The sequence below is a fragment of the Triturus cristatus genome, chromosome 6 (genome assembly GCF_964204655.1).
Source record: "Triturus cristatus chromosome 6, aTriCri1.1, whole genome shotgun sequence".
NCBI classification, from domain to species: Eukaryota; Metazoa; Chordata; class Amphibia; order Caudata; family Salamandridae; genus Triturus; species Triturus cristatus.
In genome coordinates this window covers 1837376111-1837400620 of record NC_140589.1, presented here as the reverse complement: position 1 = coordinate 1837400620, position 24510 = coordinate 1837376111, and the positions used below count along the sequence as shown (strand labels likewise).

Genomic DNA, 24510 nt, shown 5'->3' with positions numbered 1-24510 from the left:
GACATGGCATGTGTCATATTCTGCTCTCCCCTATACCCCATCCTGCCCAACCTTGCATCCTCTGGGAGCTGGTGGGATGTCAGGGACAAGGGACCCACTTTCCTTCCATCCTGCCTTTTCTATACCCCCTTCTTTCCACAGGTCCCTCTTCCTTTCCCACCACTTCCTTCAGGCATCTTCTCTCCTGGTCCACAAGCCAGGCTTATACAAATCCTAAATATAGCCCCTTAATTTAATGTCCATTCTCTGTCTTGTTCCATCAGTCCCTCCTTCTCCAACCCATCATCAAACTATAACCAATGCCTGGGTAACCACTGTGGGATTCCCTGTGTCATCCCTTTGGTACAGTACCTTGAATTTGACACGTAATGACTATTCCATGCTCTGATTGGACACCAGCTAGGAATGGCGAACACTGCGGTACCCAGCCCAGGTGTAGAGATGCTCCCTATCCCTCCCTCTTCCATAAACTGAAACCTATCCGTTGTCCACATATTGTTTTTCCCATTGCTACCTGTTGGCTCAAAAGATCAAGCTCGTCATTTTCTGGGCCTCTGTTTCCACAGTAACGTCCTGTCATCATTCTTGTGCCCCATTTCCTTACTCTCTGTGGACCATGAGCCATGTAACGGGTAACAGGCGCATTCCTAGACTGGCTCAAAGAAATGTTATTAATGATGTCAGAATCAACAGGAAATTCATTGGACATGCTGCCCCCTTACTAGGAAACACACAACATGTGATGGGAGGCTGCTTGCAATAAGTCTAACCACTGGCAATGGCTCGAGGTAGCATTCCAACCTATCATTCTTTCTCTCTCCATGCCACCTCAGTCAACTGGGATGTGGTTCCGAGTGGTTTATTACCAGTGGCTGAGATTAATTCAAGGTTTTGTATACGTATTGTGTCCCCTTTAACAAAGCACTGGATCTAGTACACATCTTAAAGGGATTAATATAATTATTCATTATTTTGCGGTCATTCGCCACAGCATCTTGGCGCAAAGAGCAGAAAAATTTGTGAAAAAATAACTCAGGGGATCAGGAAAAGGAAAACAAAGAAAGAAAAAGACTGACATAACAAAAAAACTAACAAAAAAATAAAAAAATACAAACCATAAATATATATATATATATATATATATATATAAATATAATTTACATAAAATATCATTGTATATATAAACATATATAATCAACCAGGCGAGCACAAGAAGGACAGGGTAAGGGGATTCTAAACCTGAAGTGTAATTTGCACCGCCCTCTTAAAGGCAGTGAATATTAAGAGGCGGCTCATTGCAGGTTTTAGACCCTCCACCCAAACAGATGTTTCTGCAGCTCTTTGCATCCTGATACAGGGAGCTTTTCTTCAGGCGTGAGCTGCTGGAGCGAAGGTCCCTTCTGGAGTAAAAAGGGGATATCAAATCTATAGAAAATGTGGCATCTGTATTGTAATATGCGCTGTGTATGAGACAATCTACTTTAAGGTAACCCTCTTGCTCACTGTCAACCATCCTCGTCTCTCTTATGGCTTTGAGTGTTAATCAGTATATGAATCCCACTCAAAGCCATAAGATCTTATGAGAAAGGGGTTGAACGTGTATATTAAACTGAGTCAGTGACAGGGCAGAGCCCCGGGGGACCCCACAGGAGAGCACAGTACAGCTACTGACTGATCTATCTGCATAAAAAGAACAAGAACCACAGCCTTCCTCTGAATCCAACCAAGTGTAATCAACTGATTAAAAGCTCAAGCGTGACTGTATCGAAGGCTGTGGAGAGATCTGACAGAGGAATCCCTCCCCAAACTCCTTTGTCTTGCCCAGATTTTAATTGATCCAAAGCTGTAACTAGCAGCACCTCGGTCCCAGGTTTGGGTCTTAAGCCTGCTTGATTTCTCTTTAAAATTGACTTTTCCTCAAACAGATTCAAAAGCCAGGTCGCAAGAAAGGTCTCACCTACATTAGACCCCTGGGGAAGTAGTGCAATAGGACCACATTTTTTTAGTTCATTTGTCTGAAGACCTGGCTTCTTTATGAGGGGCATTTTCACCCGATGGTTGTATGACGGAACCCCACAGGCATGTACCCTGCACGCCTTTACAATGCAGTCACAACCCCTCCTGCGACGTTACCATGCTTTACTTATGCGAGCAAGTCATTACGACTTGCTTTAGGGGCGCTGGACTTTGGAATAGTATAAATTACTATTCCAACTGCAGTCTACGCAACAGTAGGGAAGGTGTAGGACTTAAAAATCCAACACCACTCCAACAATGCGCCCCTACAGTAACGAGCGGGAACGTCACATGAGGAGTACTGACTTCGTTGGAAAAGCTGGTCGTTGTAAAGATGTAAAGGAGGTTTCCCTCACCCGATGTTTGAACTGCTCCAGTACAATTTCATATAATACGAAAAACAATGGCCCTGGACCATAAATCAAAATAGGTAGTAGTTCCTAACTTAGTGATATCATTCACATATTCTGAGCTACAGATAATCTATTTTGGTAGCTCTTAGTATCCAATACAGTATTGCTCATAAGGTCAACCATGCAACAAAACAATATCCACAGTAAGTAAAGCTTTTTATTCTTTTTTATCAAAGATTTTATAAAATTTCCATTAACAATTGTGTCAAGGTTGTTCCAAGGGGAACGTGCAAATAGTAAGGGTGCTTGAGTAAAGAAAGTGAAAAAGGAAAGAGGGAATTATTTCAGAGGTTGTGACATAAGAATTTTTTTTAAATAAGTTAAGCAATGGACTGGTTGTCATTCACCATCCAAGTGCAAGAACCTGGTCACGTGTGTCGGTTTATAATTAAATCAAACGATTATACATTCATTAGAAGCCAATTCTAATAGAGCACGTGGGCAGATAGGCGTATCCCAGGTATGTATGTATGGGGCGTCGACGTTTCGATCCGTCTTGGTGGCCTAGTGGGGGTTTGAACCTTGGCCTTGCGGATCTTCCTCAGGACTGGGGAACAACCTGGAAGGGTTGGGCCTAGTAGATTGCCCGCTGCAATGCGCGAAGCGAATCCCTTTAATGGAAATCCAGTGGTGTACCACATATGGCTGTCCTCCGTTAGTAAGGTGTCACACAGTGGGGCTGGTGGGGGCTCAGTTGCGAGATGCCACCCACTTGCGTTCCAAAACTTGTTTCTTTTGTTCTTATTTCACCACGTTTGGAGTCAATCCCGGGCTTAGCCGTTAAGATCCGGCAACCATCCGTAACGCGTTGTGTTCGTACAATTTCAGACATTATACTTTAAAGATTCTAATCAGACATGGATCACCCCAAGAGCCGTATTTAAGAGACATCAGTATGTCTTGCAGAGAGGGTACACTTAATACGGGAAGCTGCTCACCCAGGCCTCTTCAGAAGATAACATATGTGCTGTCATTATCCGGCTGTTAATGTCTACAGATGTGGTCTGAGAAGAGCCACAGAAATACCTGGGCTCTAATTAAACAAATTATCATAAATATCAGGCATGTTAGCAGCAAATACATCTACTAAATTGTTACAAAGTTCTTGGGAGGGTAAGACCTCAGTAGCTAGCACAGAAGAATGACTCCAGTAAGTCATTAACCATGTTAAACATGTTTTTGAGATGTTAGAAGTAGTCTGTAGTTTCTGTGAGATGAACACTGTTTTAGCTTCTTTAAGGATGATTTTATTCTCTTTTGAAGCTGCCTTGAATTCCTCCTTTAATCAATATTCATTCTTTTATCTCAATTCTAGGCGCTACCCCCGAAGACTAGGGACAAACCTCTTATGAGTAGGTTTGACTGAATAAGAACCTTTATTTGTTTATTCGCCAAAGGAGCTTCTTGATCGGCCGCCTGGCAAATGGCTTTAACTACCGCATCAACCAGAACAGTCGGGATTCCGGTGCTAAGTGTAGCGGTCTAGTTGCCGCGAGGGTCCTATCCCTCCAGGACCTTTAGCCCGGATGGGTTCCCACACAATGTAGCACTCTCTAGGCAGGCGTGGCCAGAGAGTATAAAATAAAGGGGGGGGGAGTCGCTCAAGGCTTCCCCGCCCATACTACTGTGCTAACTGTGTTGTCTCCCTTTTATTGTCCTCCCCCAAGCCAGGCCTTGGATCCAGCTGAGGTCCTCCTACGCGCCACTACACTAAGTAATGCTTTCTAGATTTTTTTCGAGCCTCCTCTGTCTTAGCTTTTCCACATTTTTTTTACAGGATCACTCTTTTTTTCCCTTCCATTTCTCTAGTTTCCAGGTCTTGAATGATATATGAAAATGAACAATAGAATGGTCACAAAACATTAATAATAAATAATATATTTTATTGATGTTCGATTAATTAAAATCATTGCATCGCACCATATGACTATCGTGATCTCAATCTCAGCAATGATCTCTATGGTTTGCAAAAGATAAAAGCTAAAATATGGTTTTTATCATGTGTAGCCTCTTTTATCATTTGCCTTAAATTAAGATTCTCCAGCTCGGAGGCAAGTTACGGGTAGTTAGTGGCTAGCACACGATGTCCATGATAGTGTAAATCTCCTAAGGGTATCATTTGTTCTAAAACATTTCCTATAAGATCTGAATTTGGTCCAGGAGATCGATAAGTAAGAGTCAAGGGGTGGGTCGCCAGCGACATATTAAAGATTCAGGAGCAATAGCAAATAATTTCTCATTGACTTCCAGTCTAACAGATTACTTAAAACTGAAGGGCCCCCTTCCCGTCTCTTGCTGAGCCTATCACACTGCAGAATATTCCAGCCTGGGAGAGCCTGCAATACATGGCTCAGCCTTGGAAGAGTCTGATAGCCAGGGATCACCGGGGAATAGCAAGTCTAACATATTTTCTTGAAGTTATGTCAATATCTCCCATCTGTGTTTGGAAGCAAGGGTGTCTTAAGTAAAGCCGCTCTCTTACAAAAATGCACTTACAAGTCAGATCCTCCTAGACTAGTCACTAACAGGTCACTTCTCTTCCCTGGCTCACCGGCCTCTGTCCCCCAAATCAGGCTGGTTCTTCTTAGTGCTATGGCAACGGCGACTGCGCGGCCTTAGTGCAGGCGGGGGCAGACTGGCTCGCGTTTGGAACACCTTTGGTGAGCCATTGGCACGGCCATGCAGTGTCTGCAATGAAATAAGCGCGAGAGGGTTTGCACGTGCCTATACTCGCCTGCCATTGGCAGACAAGAGCACTACAGTAGCAAAGATGGCCGCCGCGTAATAACAAACCAGGACGTCGGGCGTTCCTCTAGGATGTCTGAAACAGCCCCTGGTTCCTCTGTGAAAACACCAGCTGGAAATTAGGCGTGCACGGCACAGGGGTGGCAGACTCTGTACCTCCCCCCTCCTTCCACGAAACTGACCAACAAGGCTCACCTCAGAGATTACAATTAGGAGCCAAAACATATCAGTGCAAAGAAAACTGAAGTAAAATGACACAAAGACCTATCAGTAACAAGCATTGGCATAGCCAATAGGTCTCGCCTTTGGGACCTTATAAGTGTTTAGCCATGCAACAGTTGCATAACTAAACACTTCTAAGGTCCCAAAAGCGAGACCTATTGGCTATGCCAATGCTTGTTTTAACTGCTGCAATCTATTGAAGCCTCAGGGAGAACATCAAAGCGGCCGTGCGGCCGTGAAAGTGATCGCGATCAAACATCAAAGCGGCCGTGAAAGTGAAAGTAATTGCGGTAAAGCGCGACACGCGCGCCCGCGCACATGCACTATAGCTCTAGGCTGGCCTGGTAGCACTTTTTGGAGCCCTCACAAAATGTCTCGCCAGACCAGCGCATGCGCTGGGTCAGGCGAGACCTAAAAAGGTCATTTTCTCCTGGAAGACACAAAGAGGAGCGTCCCGGCCACCGCTGCCCACCATTACCTGCAGAAGCAGCCTCTCGTCCCCAATGACGGCGGCCTTCTTCCAGTCAATGACCTCCGAAAACGGCAGCTCCCAGCCATTGCTCAGCAGCACGGGCACGCAGGCGGCCTGAAAGGGAATGCAAGGGGTTAACATGAAGCCAGGCTGCATGAAACAGGTGAATATCACAGTAGGGAGTCATGCAGGCGAGTAGGGAGCACAGTGATTGTACCTCTGAGTGCTGAACATCAGTTCACACACACATTGTGCTGTATTGTAAAATGCATTTATATAGCGCTTGCTACCCCTGAAGCAGGCTTCGGTGAGGAGCATCATACCCTGGTAACCCAGAGTTAGTGCTTAGTTCTTTATTTATTTATTTATAAAGTTTTATATAGCGCGAACTTGAAGGGTATCAGAGCGCTTTACAAATAGTTCAATAAGTAGAAAATAGATAACCAAGAAACAAACGCTAACAATGTCCTTTGCAAATCAGGAGTGGGACAGTGAGCTTGATTTAGCTCATTGTTTCATTCATTCATTACACTTTCCACGTGTCCTCTTCAGAGGCAAACCGTTTCATGCATTAGCCCGGCTGTCTTCATAGGTTGAGACCTGTGTTCTCATGATGAAACCATGTCATCCATTACATCTCAGGTTCTTTATGCCTGAAATTAAAGTTCCTGAGATTGGTCGGTTAGAAAAGAGGCACATAGGTTAAACTTATTAACTAAGTGAACTAATAAGTGACATTAGAGGAGCCATGTAGTCACTATTGATAGAAGGTTGGTGCATTCGTGCAAATGATTCACAAAGTGCACAGAGGAAATTAGAAGGACATTTGGAACAGAGATTGTTGTGTGTGCAGTGAGGTTTGCAACATATCAATCTGCTTTAACTCTGTGTGAGGAAAATGTGGCACCATTTACAAAACAAGAATCTATGTCACAAGCCACAAAACACATGATAACGTTGCAGCAAAGATCCGAATGTGCGTTGTTTACCGGGGTGGGGTGCGGGGTGGCAGATGTGCCTGGACGGGCCCCTGCAAGTGGTACAATCCTTCGGCAAAGTTGACTGATTTCAGACGTTCATGTTTCCGGGAGCGATGGAACAAAAACAACCCTTTTCATCAGGACCGGGCTCTTCTTGCCCATCTCCGGACAAAGCAAGCTCTTGCAGATGTGCAGCATCTGTAGTTGATGTGGACTCACTCAATGGCGTGACGCAGACGCCCTTACAATGGTACTTGATGCTGCAGCATCTCAGGAGTAAAGCTTTGGACAGAAATGCCGCTTGACCTGCACTGGGGAAAGGCTGGAGGAGATGGAGGTGGAATCTTCGAAGACGGAACACTAGACCGCTAACCGCAGGCCCTTGCACGCCTCACTTCGGGCTCCGAGGGCAGTCTGGATCATTGATAGGTGGCCAAGGCTTATATAAGAACTATAGGGACTTATGCACCTTGCCTGATAACTAGTCATTAGTTGCATTGACCCTTCGCTTATGCTTTGTTCACATCCATGCTTCAATCCCTCACCCTTGTTGTTTTCCTCCTGTTTGATACTCTAGGTCTTCCCATTCCTTTGCCTCTTAGTAGTCAGTGGTTCTGTTGTGCTGTGCCTTGTTTTCCCTAATTCTCACAATTGGACTGGAATGTTGTTAGCAGCATCCTGTGGCGGTCAGCTCTTTCCACGTCGGCTCATGCTGGTTAGAGCCTCACCCATTATGGAGGCCGGTCACCCGAATGTTTATATATCTGTTAATGTGGTGTACCTGTCTATTTCATCATACTTACCAGTCTCTTCCTGCATACAGATTTGTCAACTCCGCAAACTCCGTCAACAACTGTCTGTAGGTCCCGCCCCCTGGAAAGACTGCCGAGGGTTCGAAAGAGAGTCCAGTCAGCAGCCAATGGAATGGGAGCAATGATTCCAACTTGGCTGAGCTCCACTTGGTGCAGTCCAAGAGTAGGAATAGTCTGGAGGCTCTCTGGCCCTGGCTTCAGGCGCTGAATAGAATCGGCTACATGAGGCTCCTTCATGTGGAGGTCTATTCACACCCTCCTGTCCTTCTTTGCACCAGGCAGTGATGGCAGGATTACTGTGTGAGGGCCTTGTACCCCAAGGACTGGCACATGTGGTGGTCTATAGCACGGCTCAAATGCCACTTGGACAGTATTCTCTTTCAGAACTCGTTCTCCCACTTTTAGGAGCCTCCTGTGAACAGCATCTTTACGTATAATGATCTCAGACTCTCAAAAACTCCTCTGGTTTGTGAGCTTCAGAATGCAGCACATGTGGAAAGATGAAGAAAAGAGGAGAAATAGAGATATTTATCCTTGTTACAACTTCCCTGGGAAGGTATAAGATTTCGACACATCATAAGTTTTACAAGTTCTTGTAAATCTGTGGATGCGTCACAATCCATAGGAGTGGCGTGGGAACACCCACGCAATGCCCAAGGAACGCCTTCCCAGGGCAGAGTAATGCAACACAGCGATTTACGCGGCGTTGCATCACTCCAGATTTTTTAAGCCACTCAGAGCCCTGAAAAGTGGCTTTGCTTGGCCTAAAAAGGCTGTCTTAAGGTTTGCATCGCTCTTGAACCACGTCGCGTTGGATTACTAACATTTGTATAGACTTTGGAGTGAACCATTTTTCTCTATATCAGGCACCCTTTTTCTTATAAACAAAATGTGTATTGCTTTTACAATACTAACAGGCATAAGGATAAAAATAAATAACATATAAATTATCAAAGCATTTGTAAAATCAGGGGATATATAATTCAAGAAAGTATGGGGTGTCAATAATACAGTTTCAGCTGACAAGAGTCGCTTTTGTTCATTATCAATCGGTTAGTTAGACAGACAGAGTCCTAACATTTGTTGTGGCATTTGGCTGGGCTTGGCAGTCTCCTGTTCCTGTAAGCAGCTCTAGTCTACCTGGATTGTCTATGCTTGATTAATCATGTTCTTGAATTCCTGCCATGGGCCCCCACAACCTTTCGAATTCTCGCTAGCAGCCCGTTGCCCTACACACCTCCTCTTCAGTCTGCATACATCAGTCCTTTTGTTTTACCCATTGCCACACCTTGGGTATTTCTTCACTCCTCCAAAGTGTACCCACACCCCTTGAGGCCATTATGAGGGCAGCATTACAGAGTACTAGGGTAAACCTCAGGAGTCCTTGGTCTCCCCAACCACACTTCTGGTTTGGTTCCTTTCCTCTCTGAACCAATGGCTCTTGCTACAGTTTGATGTATCCTGGACCGAAAGTGTTGTAGCCGCGGGCATTCCCACAACATATGTCTAGTGTGCTTTTTTGTCTACACCCTCTTTGGCATCGGTCTGTTTCTATCTTACCCATCTTGAAGAGTCGTGTGTGAGTGTCATAGGCTTGGTGCAATATTTTAAGCTGCATCAACCAAAAAACAGATCTTACTGCTACATCTCTTGGCTAATCGTATCAGGTACCCCTGGGCAACAGGTAGCTTCAAGTTCTCAGCAAACAGCATTGGAGAACTAATAGTGATTTGCTTGGATTGTTTTCACTTACTACTATCTTTAGAGAAGCAGGAGTTGTGTGCTCAGGGTCTCCATGGTTGCTTTAATTTCAGCTACCTTGCACAGTTAGAATACCTTTGGACGTGAGTCATGAATCTAAGTCCAGAGCTACCACTATCCTTGGAAAGGACACAGGAGGTGTAAGGCAAGTGCAGGGTCTTGGATCCAGCATGGAAAGGAGTGATCGGCTGGGGACAGGCACAGACGACACTCACCTGGAGCGCTTCCAGAAATCGGAAGGATCCCAGCCTCCTGCCTCGTGGAACCAGGCAGAAACTTGAATTGTGCAACAGCTCCTGGTAATCGTACCTGCACGGAAAGGAGAAAAGAACTGCATGAGGTACGGGGGAAAGTACAGGCATGTTTTATGCACAGATACAAATTTAAAGAAAGTGAGCAACAGGGCCTGTTTCTGTGCACTCTTGAGCTTATCAGTTATTCTGAGAAAGAGAGAGGTAATGTGATTCGTCCCTGGTCACAGGATCTGGTAAATTGCAGTAACTTGCGTTAGCGTGCTGACTGCTCAATTGAAGAATTTAGAGTTTGGTGGACGGAGCTAACTCCATTGGGATGGCGGGGGACAATACCTCCACCATCCCAAGGGACCATGGCTTACCAAATTTAGTTGTCTGCCAGCCCTGCACAAACTCTCATTGCAGTTCCTGTCAACATAGGAAAAGTCTGACGGATGATACTGTCAACCATGATGGCCGGCCGTCAAAGTTTTCTCCCAGGGAATGAGGGGTCATTTGGTTTGGTTGGACTCCTAACTTTACTACTCCTAAACTGAGAAAAATCCTAACTTTAAGACTTTCGGTATTCACAGAAGGCATTTAGGAGTCCTAAAGTTAGGACTCCTAACTTCTGTGAATACCGAAATGAGTAAGTGCCTTCTGTGAATACCAAAATGAGTAAGTGCCTTCTGTGAATACCGAAATGAGTAAGTGCCTTCTGTGAATACCAAAATGGTAGTAAGTTTAGGATTTTGTCTTAAGCTAGTTCTGTGAATCGGGCCCATAGTATTAGTATGGTCCAATTGACCCATATAAACTTTAAGTGCCTCAGGGTGCAGGTACAACTGTGCTTATTGACGGTGCTCAGCGTAAAGACTCACTTAGCACAATCAACTTAGTACTGCTAGGTAGCGAGACATTAAAATATTCAGAAACGTCAGGCTAGGCCCTGTTCACATATTTGTGAATTCATTTCTATTTCCTGGATTGAAACACACTCCAGCAAGGTCTTTTTTTTCTCAGACCATTCATACTGTGACACGTGTTTCGTCTGGTTTGAGACTTTCTCAAGTCTCCACTGGTTTTCTCACGGAACACCTTCGTGTCTTCATGACTTTCAAATCTTACTGCTGTATATTGCAATGTGCACTGCCTGGACACTTTCTCCCTTCACGAGGGGGGGCTGCCTTGTTGATAACCAGGAGACGCAAGGGCTCCAGGCCCTGGATCCAGGATGTGATGTTACTGCTCGTCGAAGAGGTAGCCATGGCCTTCTGCCGTACAGAAGGGGACGCAAGCAGATGCAAGACAGTACAAAGTAGCATGAAGTACTCAAAGTACACTGAGTGGAAGGCGAGAGCTGATTTGTTGTTGAGGCAGAAAGTTTTCGAATTATTTAGTGGCTGAAATCTGCCAAGGACGACCAAAGCAAAGATGATACGAAGATCTCAGATGACGAACGAGAGCCCTGAGATCCATAAATTATCCTTAATTATTTTAATCCTCTAGACAATCAATGCCCTGTTAACACCGGGAACCGCCCACTGGCAGTGGGTCTGCTTTATCCAATCAGGGAGAGGATGCAGGTTGCCAGTAACATTGCTGTTTGCCAACAGATACTCATCAAGGGAATTGCCCTCACGCGCCAGCTGGCATTAATTTTTATATGGGATGAGATGTTTTGATGCATTCTGAGTCAACCAGCGCGTCTACTTGTGCTCATTTAAATTCAAGTGGTTTGCAAGCCTTTTCTTCACAGTAACAGTTTTGTATCCAGATGAAAGTGTTGTTATGACTTTAACTACAGACCTATGACCTCATGCTCTGAAAATATTTAACTAATGAGGAACTCACATAGCAACACAAAGAGTGATAGGTAGAAATGAATGCAAGATATCTGGTTATAATACATGTGATTCTGCAATCCCTGTATATTCGCCTGCATTTAATTTCTTTATAATCGGCGACATGTGACGATAGAAAAGACGTCAGACCTCGACTATTATAAGTAACTACAGTCGGGTTCGACATCACAATGCCTGCTGACATAGCCAGCAGCCCAGGTGAACGGCAAGTCAGGTCACTGAGCATAACTGAAGCAGCTGTTTTCTTTTGATCTATTTTAATACAAGCGGGGAGAATGTGTTTACTTTCTGCACTCTTTAGATAAAGAAAAGCTGGAATCTTCCTGCATGCTTCTACACATTCTGAGCTACTGCATCTTTTTTTTCTAAACTGACTTGTATTAACCTGTTTCTAATATCTGCAACAAACATCTAATAAGTTTTGATTTGTTTAATTTTAAACTAGAAGTTTTATTTTTATTCTTCATGTTTGCAAACATGCTCGCTCTTTCATATGAAGGACCTACCTACCAATGGTTTAAGTGGTTTGTGGGAAAGGGGATTGTGTGAATTGTATTATTTGGGATAAAGTACTCCGGTGTACATGATAAGGATTTTGCAAGTCGCTGCAGTGTTCCATAACCTTCTAAAGGAACTTGTTCCTCTGTATGGTTATGGAAATCCCCAGCGACTTGCAATATCTTTACAATGTGTGGCAGAGGGTACTTTATCCCTCACATAATCCCACTGGAAGCCGGCAGCTTTAGAGTCTAGCCCAGCGCCTGCAGGCACTAAAAGGAACGGGCATTCGCTGTTGTCGTTGTTAATCTCTTTCCCTGATATGACTGGCTCAGTTGTGAAGGCTTTGGGTTGGCAATCGAGGAACACTGTGATGCAGCTGAGTTTGTTGCAGCACATTGCACCGCACACCTCTTTGTTATTCATGAGTGACCCTATCATTAAAAGCAGTTTGACCAGGGAAAAGACCACTATCAGTGTCCTGGCACCGCAGAAAACCAAAAACGAAACAATTGTCTCCCGAGGTGACAATTAAAAAAGCTTTGATTAATAAAGCTTTGCGATCGCCAAGAAACCGACCCAGTGTACGTGCGCTATATAAATACTAGTAACATAACATATCCCACTTGCGGCACCCAGACATACTTGACATATAAGATTACTCAGACAAGTTCTACTTCAGAATTATGGTTGCACATTGTGCAAATGAACTTAACAAATAAAAAGAGAGAAGTGGGAGTCTCACCCTCTTATATGGAGGAGGGGGCGGTCCCTATCGATACAAACAGAGACCATTGATAATTCCTATTTATTGCTCTATATCATTTGAAAGGAAGTCAAGGCCTTTTAAATTGTGGTAATATATTAAAAAATATTTGGAGAATTTGATGACTTGCTTAGGATTATGTCTAAAAACACAGAAGCAGTGGAGTTTGTAAATTGAGATGAGGGTCTTCAACCTGAAGCCACCTGTGTCATGTGTGCCAAGCCTTGTCTCCTAAAACAGAATCTATCGTGAGTTGGCATAAAGGTGGCACACCCACGCATGGTGGGATGTCCAACGATATTAAGAACAGATTCTAGTCGGAGGGTTTGAGAATCAAAGATTGATCATGAGTCCTAAAAGGTAAACCCTGGGGGAAATGCTTTGCCAATCAATGATTACTGCCATTTTCATCTGCAAGGGGGAGTCTGACTCTGATTGAACCCTCTTGAGTGGACACTGCACGATTAATTAGATTTAATCCTAGAACTATAAATACTGAGGGTGACGCTATCACAGGTGACCTCGAAAAGGATACGGCATGAATATGAAAGGCGCTTTATAGTAAGGCCACCAGGTGTACAGTCAAAGACAAGGACCCAGGGAGAGAATGCGGCTGCAGCTACAGTCTCGGCACCCATTACACCAGCCCTGAAAGAATGACGCGTAATACCAACATTGACCATATTCCAAAATTGTCCTAGAATATAGTAGGCTTTTAATGATAATACTGGATTTTTAGAACTATTAAATTACGCATATGTTTTCAGTCTGTAGGATACCTGGCACATGAATGAGGGAGTTCGCAATGAATATGGAATCTCTAAAATCAGCCGAGTAAGCCTTGAGGACGGAGAGTTGAAAGAGGTTAATTCAGTCATGTTTCAGTTGCATCCCCTCCAAGAACCTATACATTGGAACTCTCTGCAGAAGTTGGCTTAGTGGTTAAGATCACTGGATAAACTGCAGAGAGAAACAAGTATGAATTTATTATGTGCAATGCCTACTTACTTCCAAGTAAGATACAGGTGAGACAACTACAAAATTATAATTTATTCAGCACTGAGATCAAAGGTTTCTATCATGTAATATGTGACTCGTAGGGGATTTCTGACTCCAAATGTATTGGGAGGCCTTGTAAGATGGGGGTCGGTGTGCTGAGTGACAACTTGTTATCAATGCAATTAAGATATGCAATGGTGTTTTCTGAAGAGCAACCTGCATGTTCGACTGATGTCTCTCCCGGTCGGACAAATAATGTCCTAGAACACATTTTGATTAGGAGTCCTAGTTTCATTTAATTGATTACTTTAAAGTTGGCACTTGTTTTCTTAGTGGTCATTTGCTATTGTACTGTGTTCTAGCTCTCAATGTTGAATCAAATAAGAAACAGTATGTTATTGACTGCGAACGAGCAAACTGATATTGAAAAGAGAATTATATGGACCACCCGCTTACCAGAGAAGGTGGATTTGTGAATAAAGGGTTCAGTTTATAAATTGATAGCACTTTTAGATTAAGAAAACAAACTTTATGGAAAAAGCCATCCTATTCGATCTGGAGGATTTGATTCCAACAAAACCTTTAATTTCAATGATACAAACAGGATTCAATGAGGGTGTGTCCACCGCTGACAGAGTAACTTCTTTCTTTTGTTTGACTCTGACTGCCCATCATCGGAAGCTGCACTGGTTCTTTGTCGACAGTGCGATTTTCGATAGGGTAGTCGGATCTATCCTCTGAAAAAATTGATAAACTCTGGCATTTATTTGTGATTGCTGGAGCTAGGATACGCACTGCATTCGGAGATCTGAGCACAGATCCATGTGGATGGACGTGGGATCCTCACGAATGGAAGTAAGACGCCAATGGATTTAAGCAAGGATGTACTCTTACCGCCTGTTTATTTACCCTCTACATGCCAGGTTTAGAATCATATTTAAGATCTTCCAAATGGTCACCCCATAGTTAGGAGGTATACATATCTGTCTCTTAGCGCTACAGTTAGGGCAATTGGTTAATGATGAATACCACGACAACAAAGGTCATGACATTGGAAAGGGCAAATGCACAAATCATTCGCATGTGAATCAGCTTCATCTGGAAGCCATCTATGAGCACAAGTATGTGACTTTGACAGTCTCTCAAATTGGAAAACTCAAATTCGGGATCAAACCGTGAGAAATCATTTAGGAATTTCTCGCTTAATGTCCACATGTTACGGAGGTGCTTCTACACCTGTTTTTGAAGCAAGGATTGTTTCATTGCACCTTAACTGGTCGTTTTCATTTATATAAAGACTTCTGACTGAAAATCTAGAGAACACCATAGCAGTTATAATTTGGAAGGCGCTTGAGAATTCCAAAGATTCATGATGGCTTGATTTTACAATTTGTCATAAGATTGAAATACTCATTGTCGTGGTAAAAACAAGTTTCGAAGGATAATGAAACAAAGAAAATTCCAACACAGTTTTAACACTGGTCTTATATTACTTTAAAAACTCCAAACTGGCCCACCCCTAAGGGAGGGGCATGGGTCCCTGTCCACCTAAGTCTATCTCCATGTTAGCATTAATCCGTTTACTCGAAGAGCATTTATGAAGTTAATAGACAATGTATGTGGTCAAAAATTAGAAATTCCAAATTTTGCTCTCTATTTTAAATTGTGATATACATGCTGGCCTTGCCTTTGGTCTGATATTTAGATGAATTGCAGATCCAGGACTAGACTCAGAATAAAATAATACAGTGATATCTGAGAAAAATAAGGAGTCCAGTATGTTCGTACTGAAGAATTCTGGTTATTGCCTCTGACCGGTGAGTGCCCAGAGGAACGCACCCCCACAATCACTGAGGTCTAGCTCATCTGTTATTTGGGTTATATAGACGTTTAGAAGGACGTGTACCCTAGTCTGATGCATACAGAAGCATTATCTCGTATTACTGCCATCTGTCTAAGCCTCCGTTAGCTCAGAATATTTTACTTGCAGCCTATTTTGAAAGAGCATGGAATTATGCTGATTAGCAAACACAAGTAAAATTGGACACTGATGGAAAAGGTTTGTTTAAGAGGCCATTAAACTACTAAGGCCCTTTCTAAGAGTGGGCCAGAAAATAGGCAAGCCTTTCCCAACACGCCTCAGACTTACCACTACCAGCAGTATTGTTAATTGTAGCAGTGAGAAAATCCAGAGAATTACAAGTTGAAAGTCCCCTCAGAAATAAAGAATTTCCAGGGTAATTGGTAATTCTGGAGCCAAGCCCACCCCCATAACTACTCATTCCCCCCAGTTTTTCACAAAGAGGTATCAGCTGCTGAAAGTCGTTGGACTTTCCCTGTGCAAAAAAAAACAGATCCAGGGAAACACAGTAGATCTCATAATTCCAATTGGGTTATTAACTGCCCTTACCAGCCCCAACAGAATTAAGACTCTACTTGTAATGAGAGCCTCAGTGCAAAAATAATGTCTATGTTGCATTTTTTATTGAATGATCGGGTTTTTGTAATTTTGATCTGGTTTGATGACTGTTATATTAGTTATAGAGTTTTTATTTATAATTAATTGAATTTGTTTATATTTTATAAACTTTTAACATGTTTGTTCTACTGTCTTATGAATGTATATATTTTGCAATGATTTTAATTAATCATGCAAACTAGAATAGAGTCTTTGACTGCCTATGTTATATGATTTGTATGAGTGTTACTGTTGACGGATGCTTTGGTGACCAATTACATTATTTTAGTTTCTCTAATTGTGATGACTCATGGAAGGATTCCGACGTGGCTTGGAAAGAAGAACTGTTCAGAATCTTGCAGACTGTGGAGACCGGTTCATAAGTGGCTGGGGCTGAGATGCCAGGGGTGGGTCTTTCAGGTCAGTCAGAGGAACATGACCAGTCATATCAGAGGAAGGACTGTTTCCCAGCTCAGTTTTTAAGTTTGAAAAAACTTTATTGAATACAAGAAAATACAAACTAATTTAAGCAGCATGAACGCTGGAACAAGTTGCCTTGTAACTGCTTAGTTGTACGGTTCCTGTTAGCGCCACTTGCTCACCGCCTGCCGTATCCCTGCACTGTTGATTTGTTCTCCCCTTTTCCTGGTGTTTCCCTATCTTTGAGATTCATATTTCTACAGATATCTTGCCACCTGGATCTAAATTCCCTACTTGTTTCGACACACCTGCCATTCTTCCATGACTCCGAGCACTCCCTTACTCGGGCAAGGTCGCCAGGTACTTACTGAGCTCGTTACCTGCCTTGTCTACTGAGCGTCGGATAAGGGGGAAGGGGATTGGGACTAAAGGTTGAGAGTTTTTACATCTGTCTCATTTATTCAGTCAAACCAGACCGACACGATATAGGCAGTCCATTTAGGACACCAGTAGAAGACAACCTAAACCAAGACGTACGGTCAACCTGCTGAGAGACGTCCCATCTGCTCTATTGTGTTTCTGTCCTCTTTCCCCATTCATTTTCCCCTATTACGAGCCAGTTGGGGGTTAGATTCCCTATTCCCCCTTTATGCTTCTTACAAGGTGGAGTTTGGTGGATTAATACCCAAGGGCTGCTCCTCCACACACTCGCTGCAGTCGGGACATTATTAACAGCCACATGTCGATGAGCAGGATATTATTCACGCACGTCTGTACATTCGATATTTTCATGTTTTTAATCTAAATTTTAGATATATGAATATGTTTTAAAACTGCTCGTTCATTGGCTTTACAAACATGAAAGCTGTGATTTTTCATTTTTTTGTTATGCATTTGCAGCATAGTAAGGACTGCATTTTCCTACATGCAGATAACGTTGGATTTCATTTGATTCATTTGATTCTTATGGAAAGATTTCTGATCAGTGCTGATCAATGCTTGTGCCGTTACATCCTCTCCATGTCTTTACAACTGCTTCCAGGGCCCGATTTATGAATTCTCATTCAGTGTGATAAGGCGGTGCCCCTCGTTATGAACTCCAGGAATATGTTAGGGGTGGGTGGAACTCACGGAGTTTCACTCCGTGGAAACTTCCAGAGTTGCATAAAATGTTTGCAAGATCCAACGGAGTTCCCCGAGCGGATGGAATTTGACGTCACGGTGCTCGTGCTGATTTTTTGCGTTGTTCCGTGCTGTAATATCAGTGCAAACGGCACCACACAGCGTGCCAGAGGATTCTGCTTCTTTCTGCCGCTCGAGTAGATTTTCTACTCGAGCCACAGCTTTCTCAACATGAACAGTCGTGATGTGCCACAACCGCCCGCTATGAAAAAACTCGTGAGGAGTTCTAGAGCCCAAAATCCGCAACAGCGGACACAAATTTGCGCTTGCCAACTTAACGTTTGTGAGGCACATGAGAGAAAAAACTCTGCCACACGGCGATTGGCGGAGTTTTGCCAGAACTCCATGTTCCAACCAGAACGCAGAGTGGGCAAATCTCTGCAAACTCCGCTGGCAGAGCAGAATTATTCACCCAGCTCTAGAATATATGTTTGTATAAAATGTTCATTGGTAGGTGGTCAGAACAATTGACAGCGTTGTTCTTCTGCCAATGGTGAATCCATCTTTTAGTTTCAGTGAGCAGATGTTCAGAATAATGTAGTCATAAATGTGCCTTTGTCAGCCAATCACAGAGCTCATTCATAGAGACGCAGCCACGAGAGACTTGGGGGCATATTATCAAGAAATGGCATTAAAAACATTGCCGCTTTAGCGGCAGAAAACTGCTGCTAAAGCAACGATAATGGGCTTGATAATATGCCCGTGAGAATTCCCATAGAAGCCCATGTTCTGGTGCCAACATGGGCTTCTATGGGAATTCTCAAGAGCATATTATCAAGCCCATTATCGCTGCTTTAGCGGCAGTTTTCTGCCGCTAAAGCGGCAATAATTTTAACGCCCTGCTGGATAATATGCCCCTTGTTTCGCCCTCATTGGGGCACATCACTATGGTGTATCCAACATCTCTTGAGAGTGGTCCAAGAGTTCCTATTTTAAAGTCAATGGCCCTTATGTAGAGTTGGGCGGATGCTGTACATCTGCTAAAAGGTTGCAGCTGTCCCGTCTGGCGTATGAAAAGAGGTCATTGATGTTAATTAGGAGTGTGTGAAATTTGCTTAATTTGCTTTCTTGTAATTAAGTGAAATTAAGGCAAAATTACAGGTAATTACGCAAAATGTAAATCTGTGATTTTGAGCTATATTTTAGTGCGAAATAGATCCACGTATTAATTTTTGGCGCAAAGATGCATTTTAAGCAAAAGCACCACAAACAACAGCTGCTCGCGTTCTGTTGTTCCTGTGCGTTCGCAATACATTTCTACTGTGAATTGTGCATTTGCTGTAAATGTTAACTGCGAGTGGCATGTCATTATGTGAAGTGGCGTCATTTTGGGAATTCCCACCACAAACGTAATGTGAAATGCCCGAAATTAAGCAAATTACATAGGATAATTTAAATTTTGACCGGGCCTAATGTTAATGGATACTATTTAAATGTGATGGTCAGAACAGCCACACAGTTTTGGCGGATGTACGTGGCTGTTGTCCAGATTTAAATAAGGCCCTGTATTCTATCCTCTTCCAAAAGAATGGTGTGAGGTCCACTCACAGGCCCCTCCCTCACTCTGCATAGCTGTACTCCTGGCTGCCTGGTTTGCTCTATGCTTCCCACATTGAATAATGTCATCTTTTGCTCCCCTCAGGGCCACCTGCTTTGCTGAGGATGGTGCGGTAGCATTCAACTGTTCCTCAGGTCGGGGAGACCTACCTTATGTTATATTTTACATATCTACTGCGCGCGTCATCCATCCATCTGTTCGGCGCATTAGTAGTTGGAGGCCGGCTTTAGCGCTGGTGGCGCCCTGTGCGACAATGTTTGTTGGCGCCCCCACAGACTCCCTCACTACCACCCTTTAACAGTGCCCACTCAAGTCTCCATAACCACTCTCTCTCAGATGTATTTAATCAATTAGATAGTGCCACCTATACCAGTGTAGGGTGTTAAAGCACTTTACATCACACACCCATTACACAGAGACAATCAACAATATGTGTGTAAATTAGTGTTACATAAGCCAGAAGACTACAAGGTGAGTCACATGTCATACATAGTGGTAGACAGTATATTTTAAGACATCTAAGGGGCATATTAACAACAGCCATATCGCCGCTTTTCCGGCTTTAAAAGCCAGAAAAGTGGCAAAAATGTCATCGCCCTATCAACAATGCGGTGCTAACATGCATTAGCGCATGTTAGCAGCCGTTCTCCACACGCCTAGCCTTGCATCTCTAATGAGATGCAAGGAAGGCAGTCCCAAAGAAAATAACAGGGAAAAAGTCGGTAACCGCACATCGCGGTATTTACAAGCCGTGCCCTGTCACCCATAGCGTTATAAAAAGCCGCGCTAACCGCAGTTATCGCCGGTATCTAACGTCTGATAAATGTCAGACTTGTCTATCTGTTCAATGGGAGGTGGATTGAATGGCTGAGACCACATCTCCCTATTAACAACATTTCCTTTAGCGCCGTCCTGTTGTTGCCGGTTTTCAAACGGTAATGTGGAATATCACCGTCAATCGCCGGATTTCACATAATGACAAATGCGATAAACGCGTTCAGCGATTATTATCGCCTTTTGTTGTTGATATGCCCCTTAGTCTGGAGAAACAAAGACTCAGAATTTAAAACATAACCCCATGGTTGGAGGTTACATTTAATAACAAAAATTATTTTTGCCTGAAATGAACCCTTTTTGAAAACATTAGAATAATGAAACACCTCATAATGCTCCAATCTATACCTTACAGATTCTTGGAGTTATTAGCTCACTGTTCCATGTTAGGATTTTAACATCTACACTGCTAGTAAGAAAAGGATCTCTCTGACAAAAGCACTGACCTATATAAACTATGTGCACTTTGTGATCTGCATGGCACACATTCTTTGCAGCAGGCACATTAACTCTCTGTGCTACCATAAAATGAGTTAAAACTTCCACTTGACAAAACTCCTTCTCTCTCTCCAGGAAGAACATTAATCACTGTTATCTTGACTTTTATATTTTTGTAGGGAAATTGCAGAGGCCAGCAATGCAGCAGCAAGTGCTTTTAAAGCCATAAAATACTTCCAAACGCGGCGCCTCCTGGAAGAGTCAGCACCCGGTGCGGTGGCACCGGTCGCACCGCCCTGGAGCCGGCCCTGGGAGGACCTGGTCAATCTCAACACTGACATCTTCCAATGCTATCTCTCTTGTGGGGCTGTGCACAGGCCCAATCGCTGTGCTCTGTTCTTGTGATCTCCAGCCCTCCTCTCCTCACCTGTTACACCCCACAGAGCCTGCATGGGATGTCCGTGTTTCTGAACTTGATGGTTTCTAGGGTACCACCCACAGGGAGCATTAGTACTTGTGGACATGACATGACGTGACTCAGTCATGCTACATGGCAGTGCCCGAGTAGCGCAAGCTCACCATTCGAGATGATGGTTATGATTTACAATTTAAAGGGAAAATGCACACTTAAAAAAAATATATATCTATATATTCACTGAAAAAAACATAGGTTTCAGGGGCGTTATAGTTAGGAATTGGCATTTAAAAAACCTTAGAAATTCACTGAAAAAACCATAGGTTTCAAGGGTGTTATAGTTAGCTGGACATTTCCCTCGTACAAAACCCTAGAAATTCCCCTGTTATAGTTAGTTCAGCTAACTATAACTCGCGCCCCCGCAATGCACTGCTGATGACGTCACATATTACATCACTCATGACATGGTGAGTGACATCACTGATGACATCTGAAATGACATCACTGATGACATCACTGATGACGTCATCCAGTGAGTCTTTGTTTCTGTAAAGTTTTAATATGTTTAATATATATATTGAAAGACCTGTTGAAGAATGAGTGGGTGTACAAGTGTGTGAATAGATGATTTTCTAGGTGCGTAACTGACTCTATAAGTGAGTCATTAAATGTATCTTACTGCAGACTAGTGACTAAACTGTGTGAATGTCTGTATGTGTCTGTGTGTTGGTGTATAAGTGGCTGCATGGTTTTGTGAATAGCTATATGAGTGTCTATATGGGTTATTGATTGGTTGTCTGAGTATCTGTATGGATGCCTGAGTGTTTGTGTGCGTAGGCTGTGTGTGACTCTGTGCATAGATGTGTGAGTGGGTGATTCTATGGGTGCATGGTTTTAAGAGTGCATCTGTGATGAACTGTATAGTTGAGTGAGTGTATGTATGGGTGTGTTAGGGATTGAATGTATATCTCAGTGGTACATTTGTGACTAACTACATATGTTAAAGGCAGTATATATGCGTGTAAGAGTATATAAGTGGGTATATGTAAGAGTGTGTGATTGTGAGAGTGGCTGTATGGATAAGTGTGTGCTTGTATCAATGATTGTATAAGAGCGTAAGAATGTGGTACTATTTTTATGAGTAAGTGAACTTGAGTGTGTATAACTGCATAGGTGAGTAAATGGGAGTGTAATTAATTATTTGCATGACTGACTAGGTGTGAGAGTACCTCTATGGATGATTGGTGGTGTGTGAGTGTCTATGTAGGTGTATAAATGCATATGATAGTCTTGTACGGAGTGACTGTAAGTATGAGTGACTGTACAGGTGAATGAGTGGGGGTGTATGTAGACCTAAGAGTTAATGAGTGGGTATGTAGATATTGGTTTTTGAGTATCTATGGTTTTGAGAATGTAAGTCTGAAATTTTGAGTCGGTGTATCAAAGGTTATATTAGGGTGTGAGAAGATGCGGTAATTTATCACATGGATGACGTCATCAGTGATGTCATCAGTGATGTCATTTGAGATGTCATCAGTGATGTCATCAGTGATGTCACTGACTGTGAGAAGTTGGCCTGGTATATGCTGTTCACTAGTTCTAGTGACCACCTTGTACCATGCCAAGCAACCCTTATGGTGTGGTTGTAAGTCAACCTTTTCGGACTAGCTGCCCTAGTGGTAGCGTAGGCTAAGCAGTCTTTGAGGCTAAACTCGTGAAGCGTGTTAAGCCAGCTGTTTTACCAAATGTAACCCCCTTTTATACCAATGAAAGGACACCACACAGATATATATTCAAAATATATATGTATTTATTTCTCAAAGTAACCCCTAGTCTCTTTATGAGCACAGGAGCACAAATCGTCAAACAAGATTACAGTAGAATACACAGAAGTTGCACTTTATATGGATCGGCCCTGGTGGCCGCTCAAACCATATACTAAAATAGTGGTATAAGTACCACGAACAGAAAAGGGAAAAGGCCTAGGGCCTCTAGAATCGCTGGGCCTACAAGGAGCTAACTTCAGTTAGTGACCAGGAGGTCCACGGGTGGCGTGTGCAGAGCAAATAGTCACACGTGTGCTCCCATAGGTTTCAATGGGTGCGTAAAAAGTACAAAGTTACTGCAAAGAGGATCTTCCGGATGGACTAGGAACTCAAGATTTGGAACACAGGCACTAGAGATGTAATACTACACTTGGGCACAGGTGTGCCAGCTTTACCTCACCCACAGGAAGCGGGTGCATAGGCCTCGAAGTGCGTCGGGTTTCTTCTATCTGTTCCGTGGAGCCTGGAGACAAAGATGCTGCAGGCGACCGGTCCGGAGGAGATGCAGTGGATCCAAGAGTGGATCGGAGATATTGAAGACCTGTAAGCAGAGGGGACAGTGTTCACAGTCACTAGCCAGTGACCAGCGTGGCACCAGGTGGGTACCAGGCGATGTCGGGTGCAAACAGGAAGAAAGGTGTAGCTTGTCTCTGCAGCCACGTGGTCCCTGAAGTTCGACGACGTCCAGGAGTCGAGTCACGAGCTGTCCCACGCAGGCTCTCGCTGTCGGCGGTGTCGGCGACTTGATCGAAGCAAACAAGCCTTGGCAAAAGCAATTGTAGTAGGAGTCGAAATAAGCTGATGGTTCTGACCAGCAAGGTCAGAGGGATTGCTCCTTTGGAGGGGAGCAAGGGCCAGTCTGGAGCAACCAGACCAGCGGTGTATTTTGTAAAGTTCGTTGCCAAGATGGCCACTAGCCAGCGGGCCAGCAACCGGTTAGGCGCGTCGAGTGGCAAAATGCAGAAGGGCCCCACGCAGATCGTGGAGATGCTAGAGGGCTCACCTTTGGTGCAGATGCTGCTCGGGGGTTGGGCTTCTCAGATCCCAAAGCACAACTTGGAGGGAGCCTCGGTTGTTGCACTTGTCAGCTTGTCGTGGTCGTTTCAAGATGGCTGGCTCCACGTGTCTCGGTGCCTCCACGATCTCCTCTTTTCAGGGACTGTGGATCGGGCGGTGAGAGGTCTGGAGGTCCAGGTCTTGTCAGTCTCTGGGCTCGGGCTCCGGCGGGAGGCGGCGGCAAAGCAGACGTTGATTCGCTGGATGGTGCTTGCGTTAGCAAGGTGGTCACTCCCTGACCACAGGGGAGATTTCCTTCAGTCTTATGTGCAGCAGAATGTCGAAGTTCCCGTCTTCTTCTTAGTTTCAAGTTGATTCCAGGATGTCTGAAGTCTTAGGACACAGCTCCTACCTTTAAGCGGATTCTAGGGGCCGGACTACCTGCTAGGTCCCTCCCTATGGGTGGGACCAGGAAGGGGGGTGGTTACACCCCCAATCCTTTGTCCAGCTCGCCCTAGGCCCGGGACTGGTGTGCCCCAGGACTGGTTTGAACTGGCATATGCACCGAGGCTCCTTGTGAGCCACAGGCATGTCTGGTTTC

At 43.9% G+C, this 24510-nt stretch overlaps 1 protein-coding gene across 1 annotated transcript in view; it reads right to left on the bottom strand.

Annotated features, from left to right (window-relative positions):
* The window catches only part of LOC146822149 (exostosin-1-like), a 266363-nt gene that overhangs the window by 140023 nt on the left and 101830 nt on the right, over positions 1–24510 (bottom strand). The window contains exons 3-4 of the mRNA XM_085609971.1: positions 9637–9730; positions 5875–5982 (exon numbers count right to left, since the gene is read on the bottom strand). Of these exons, the coding sequence (XP_085466097.1) occupies positions 5875–5982; positions 9637–9730 (202 nt within the window). The remainder of the gene's footprint in view (positions 1–5874; positions 5983–9636; positions 9731–24510) is intronic.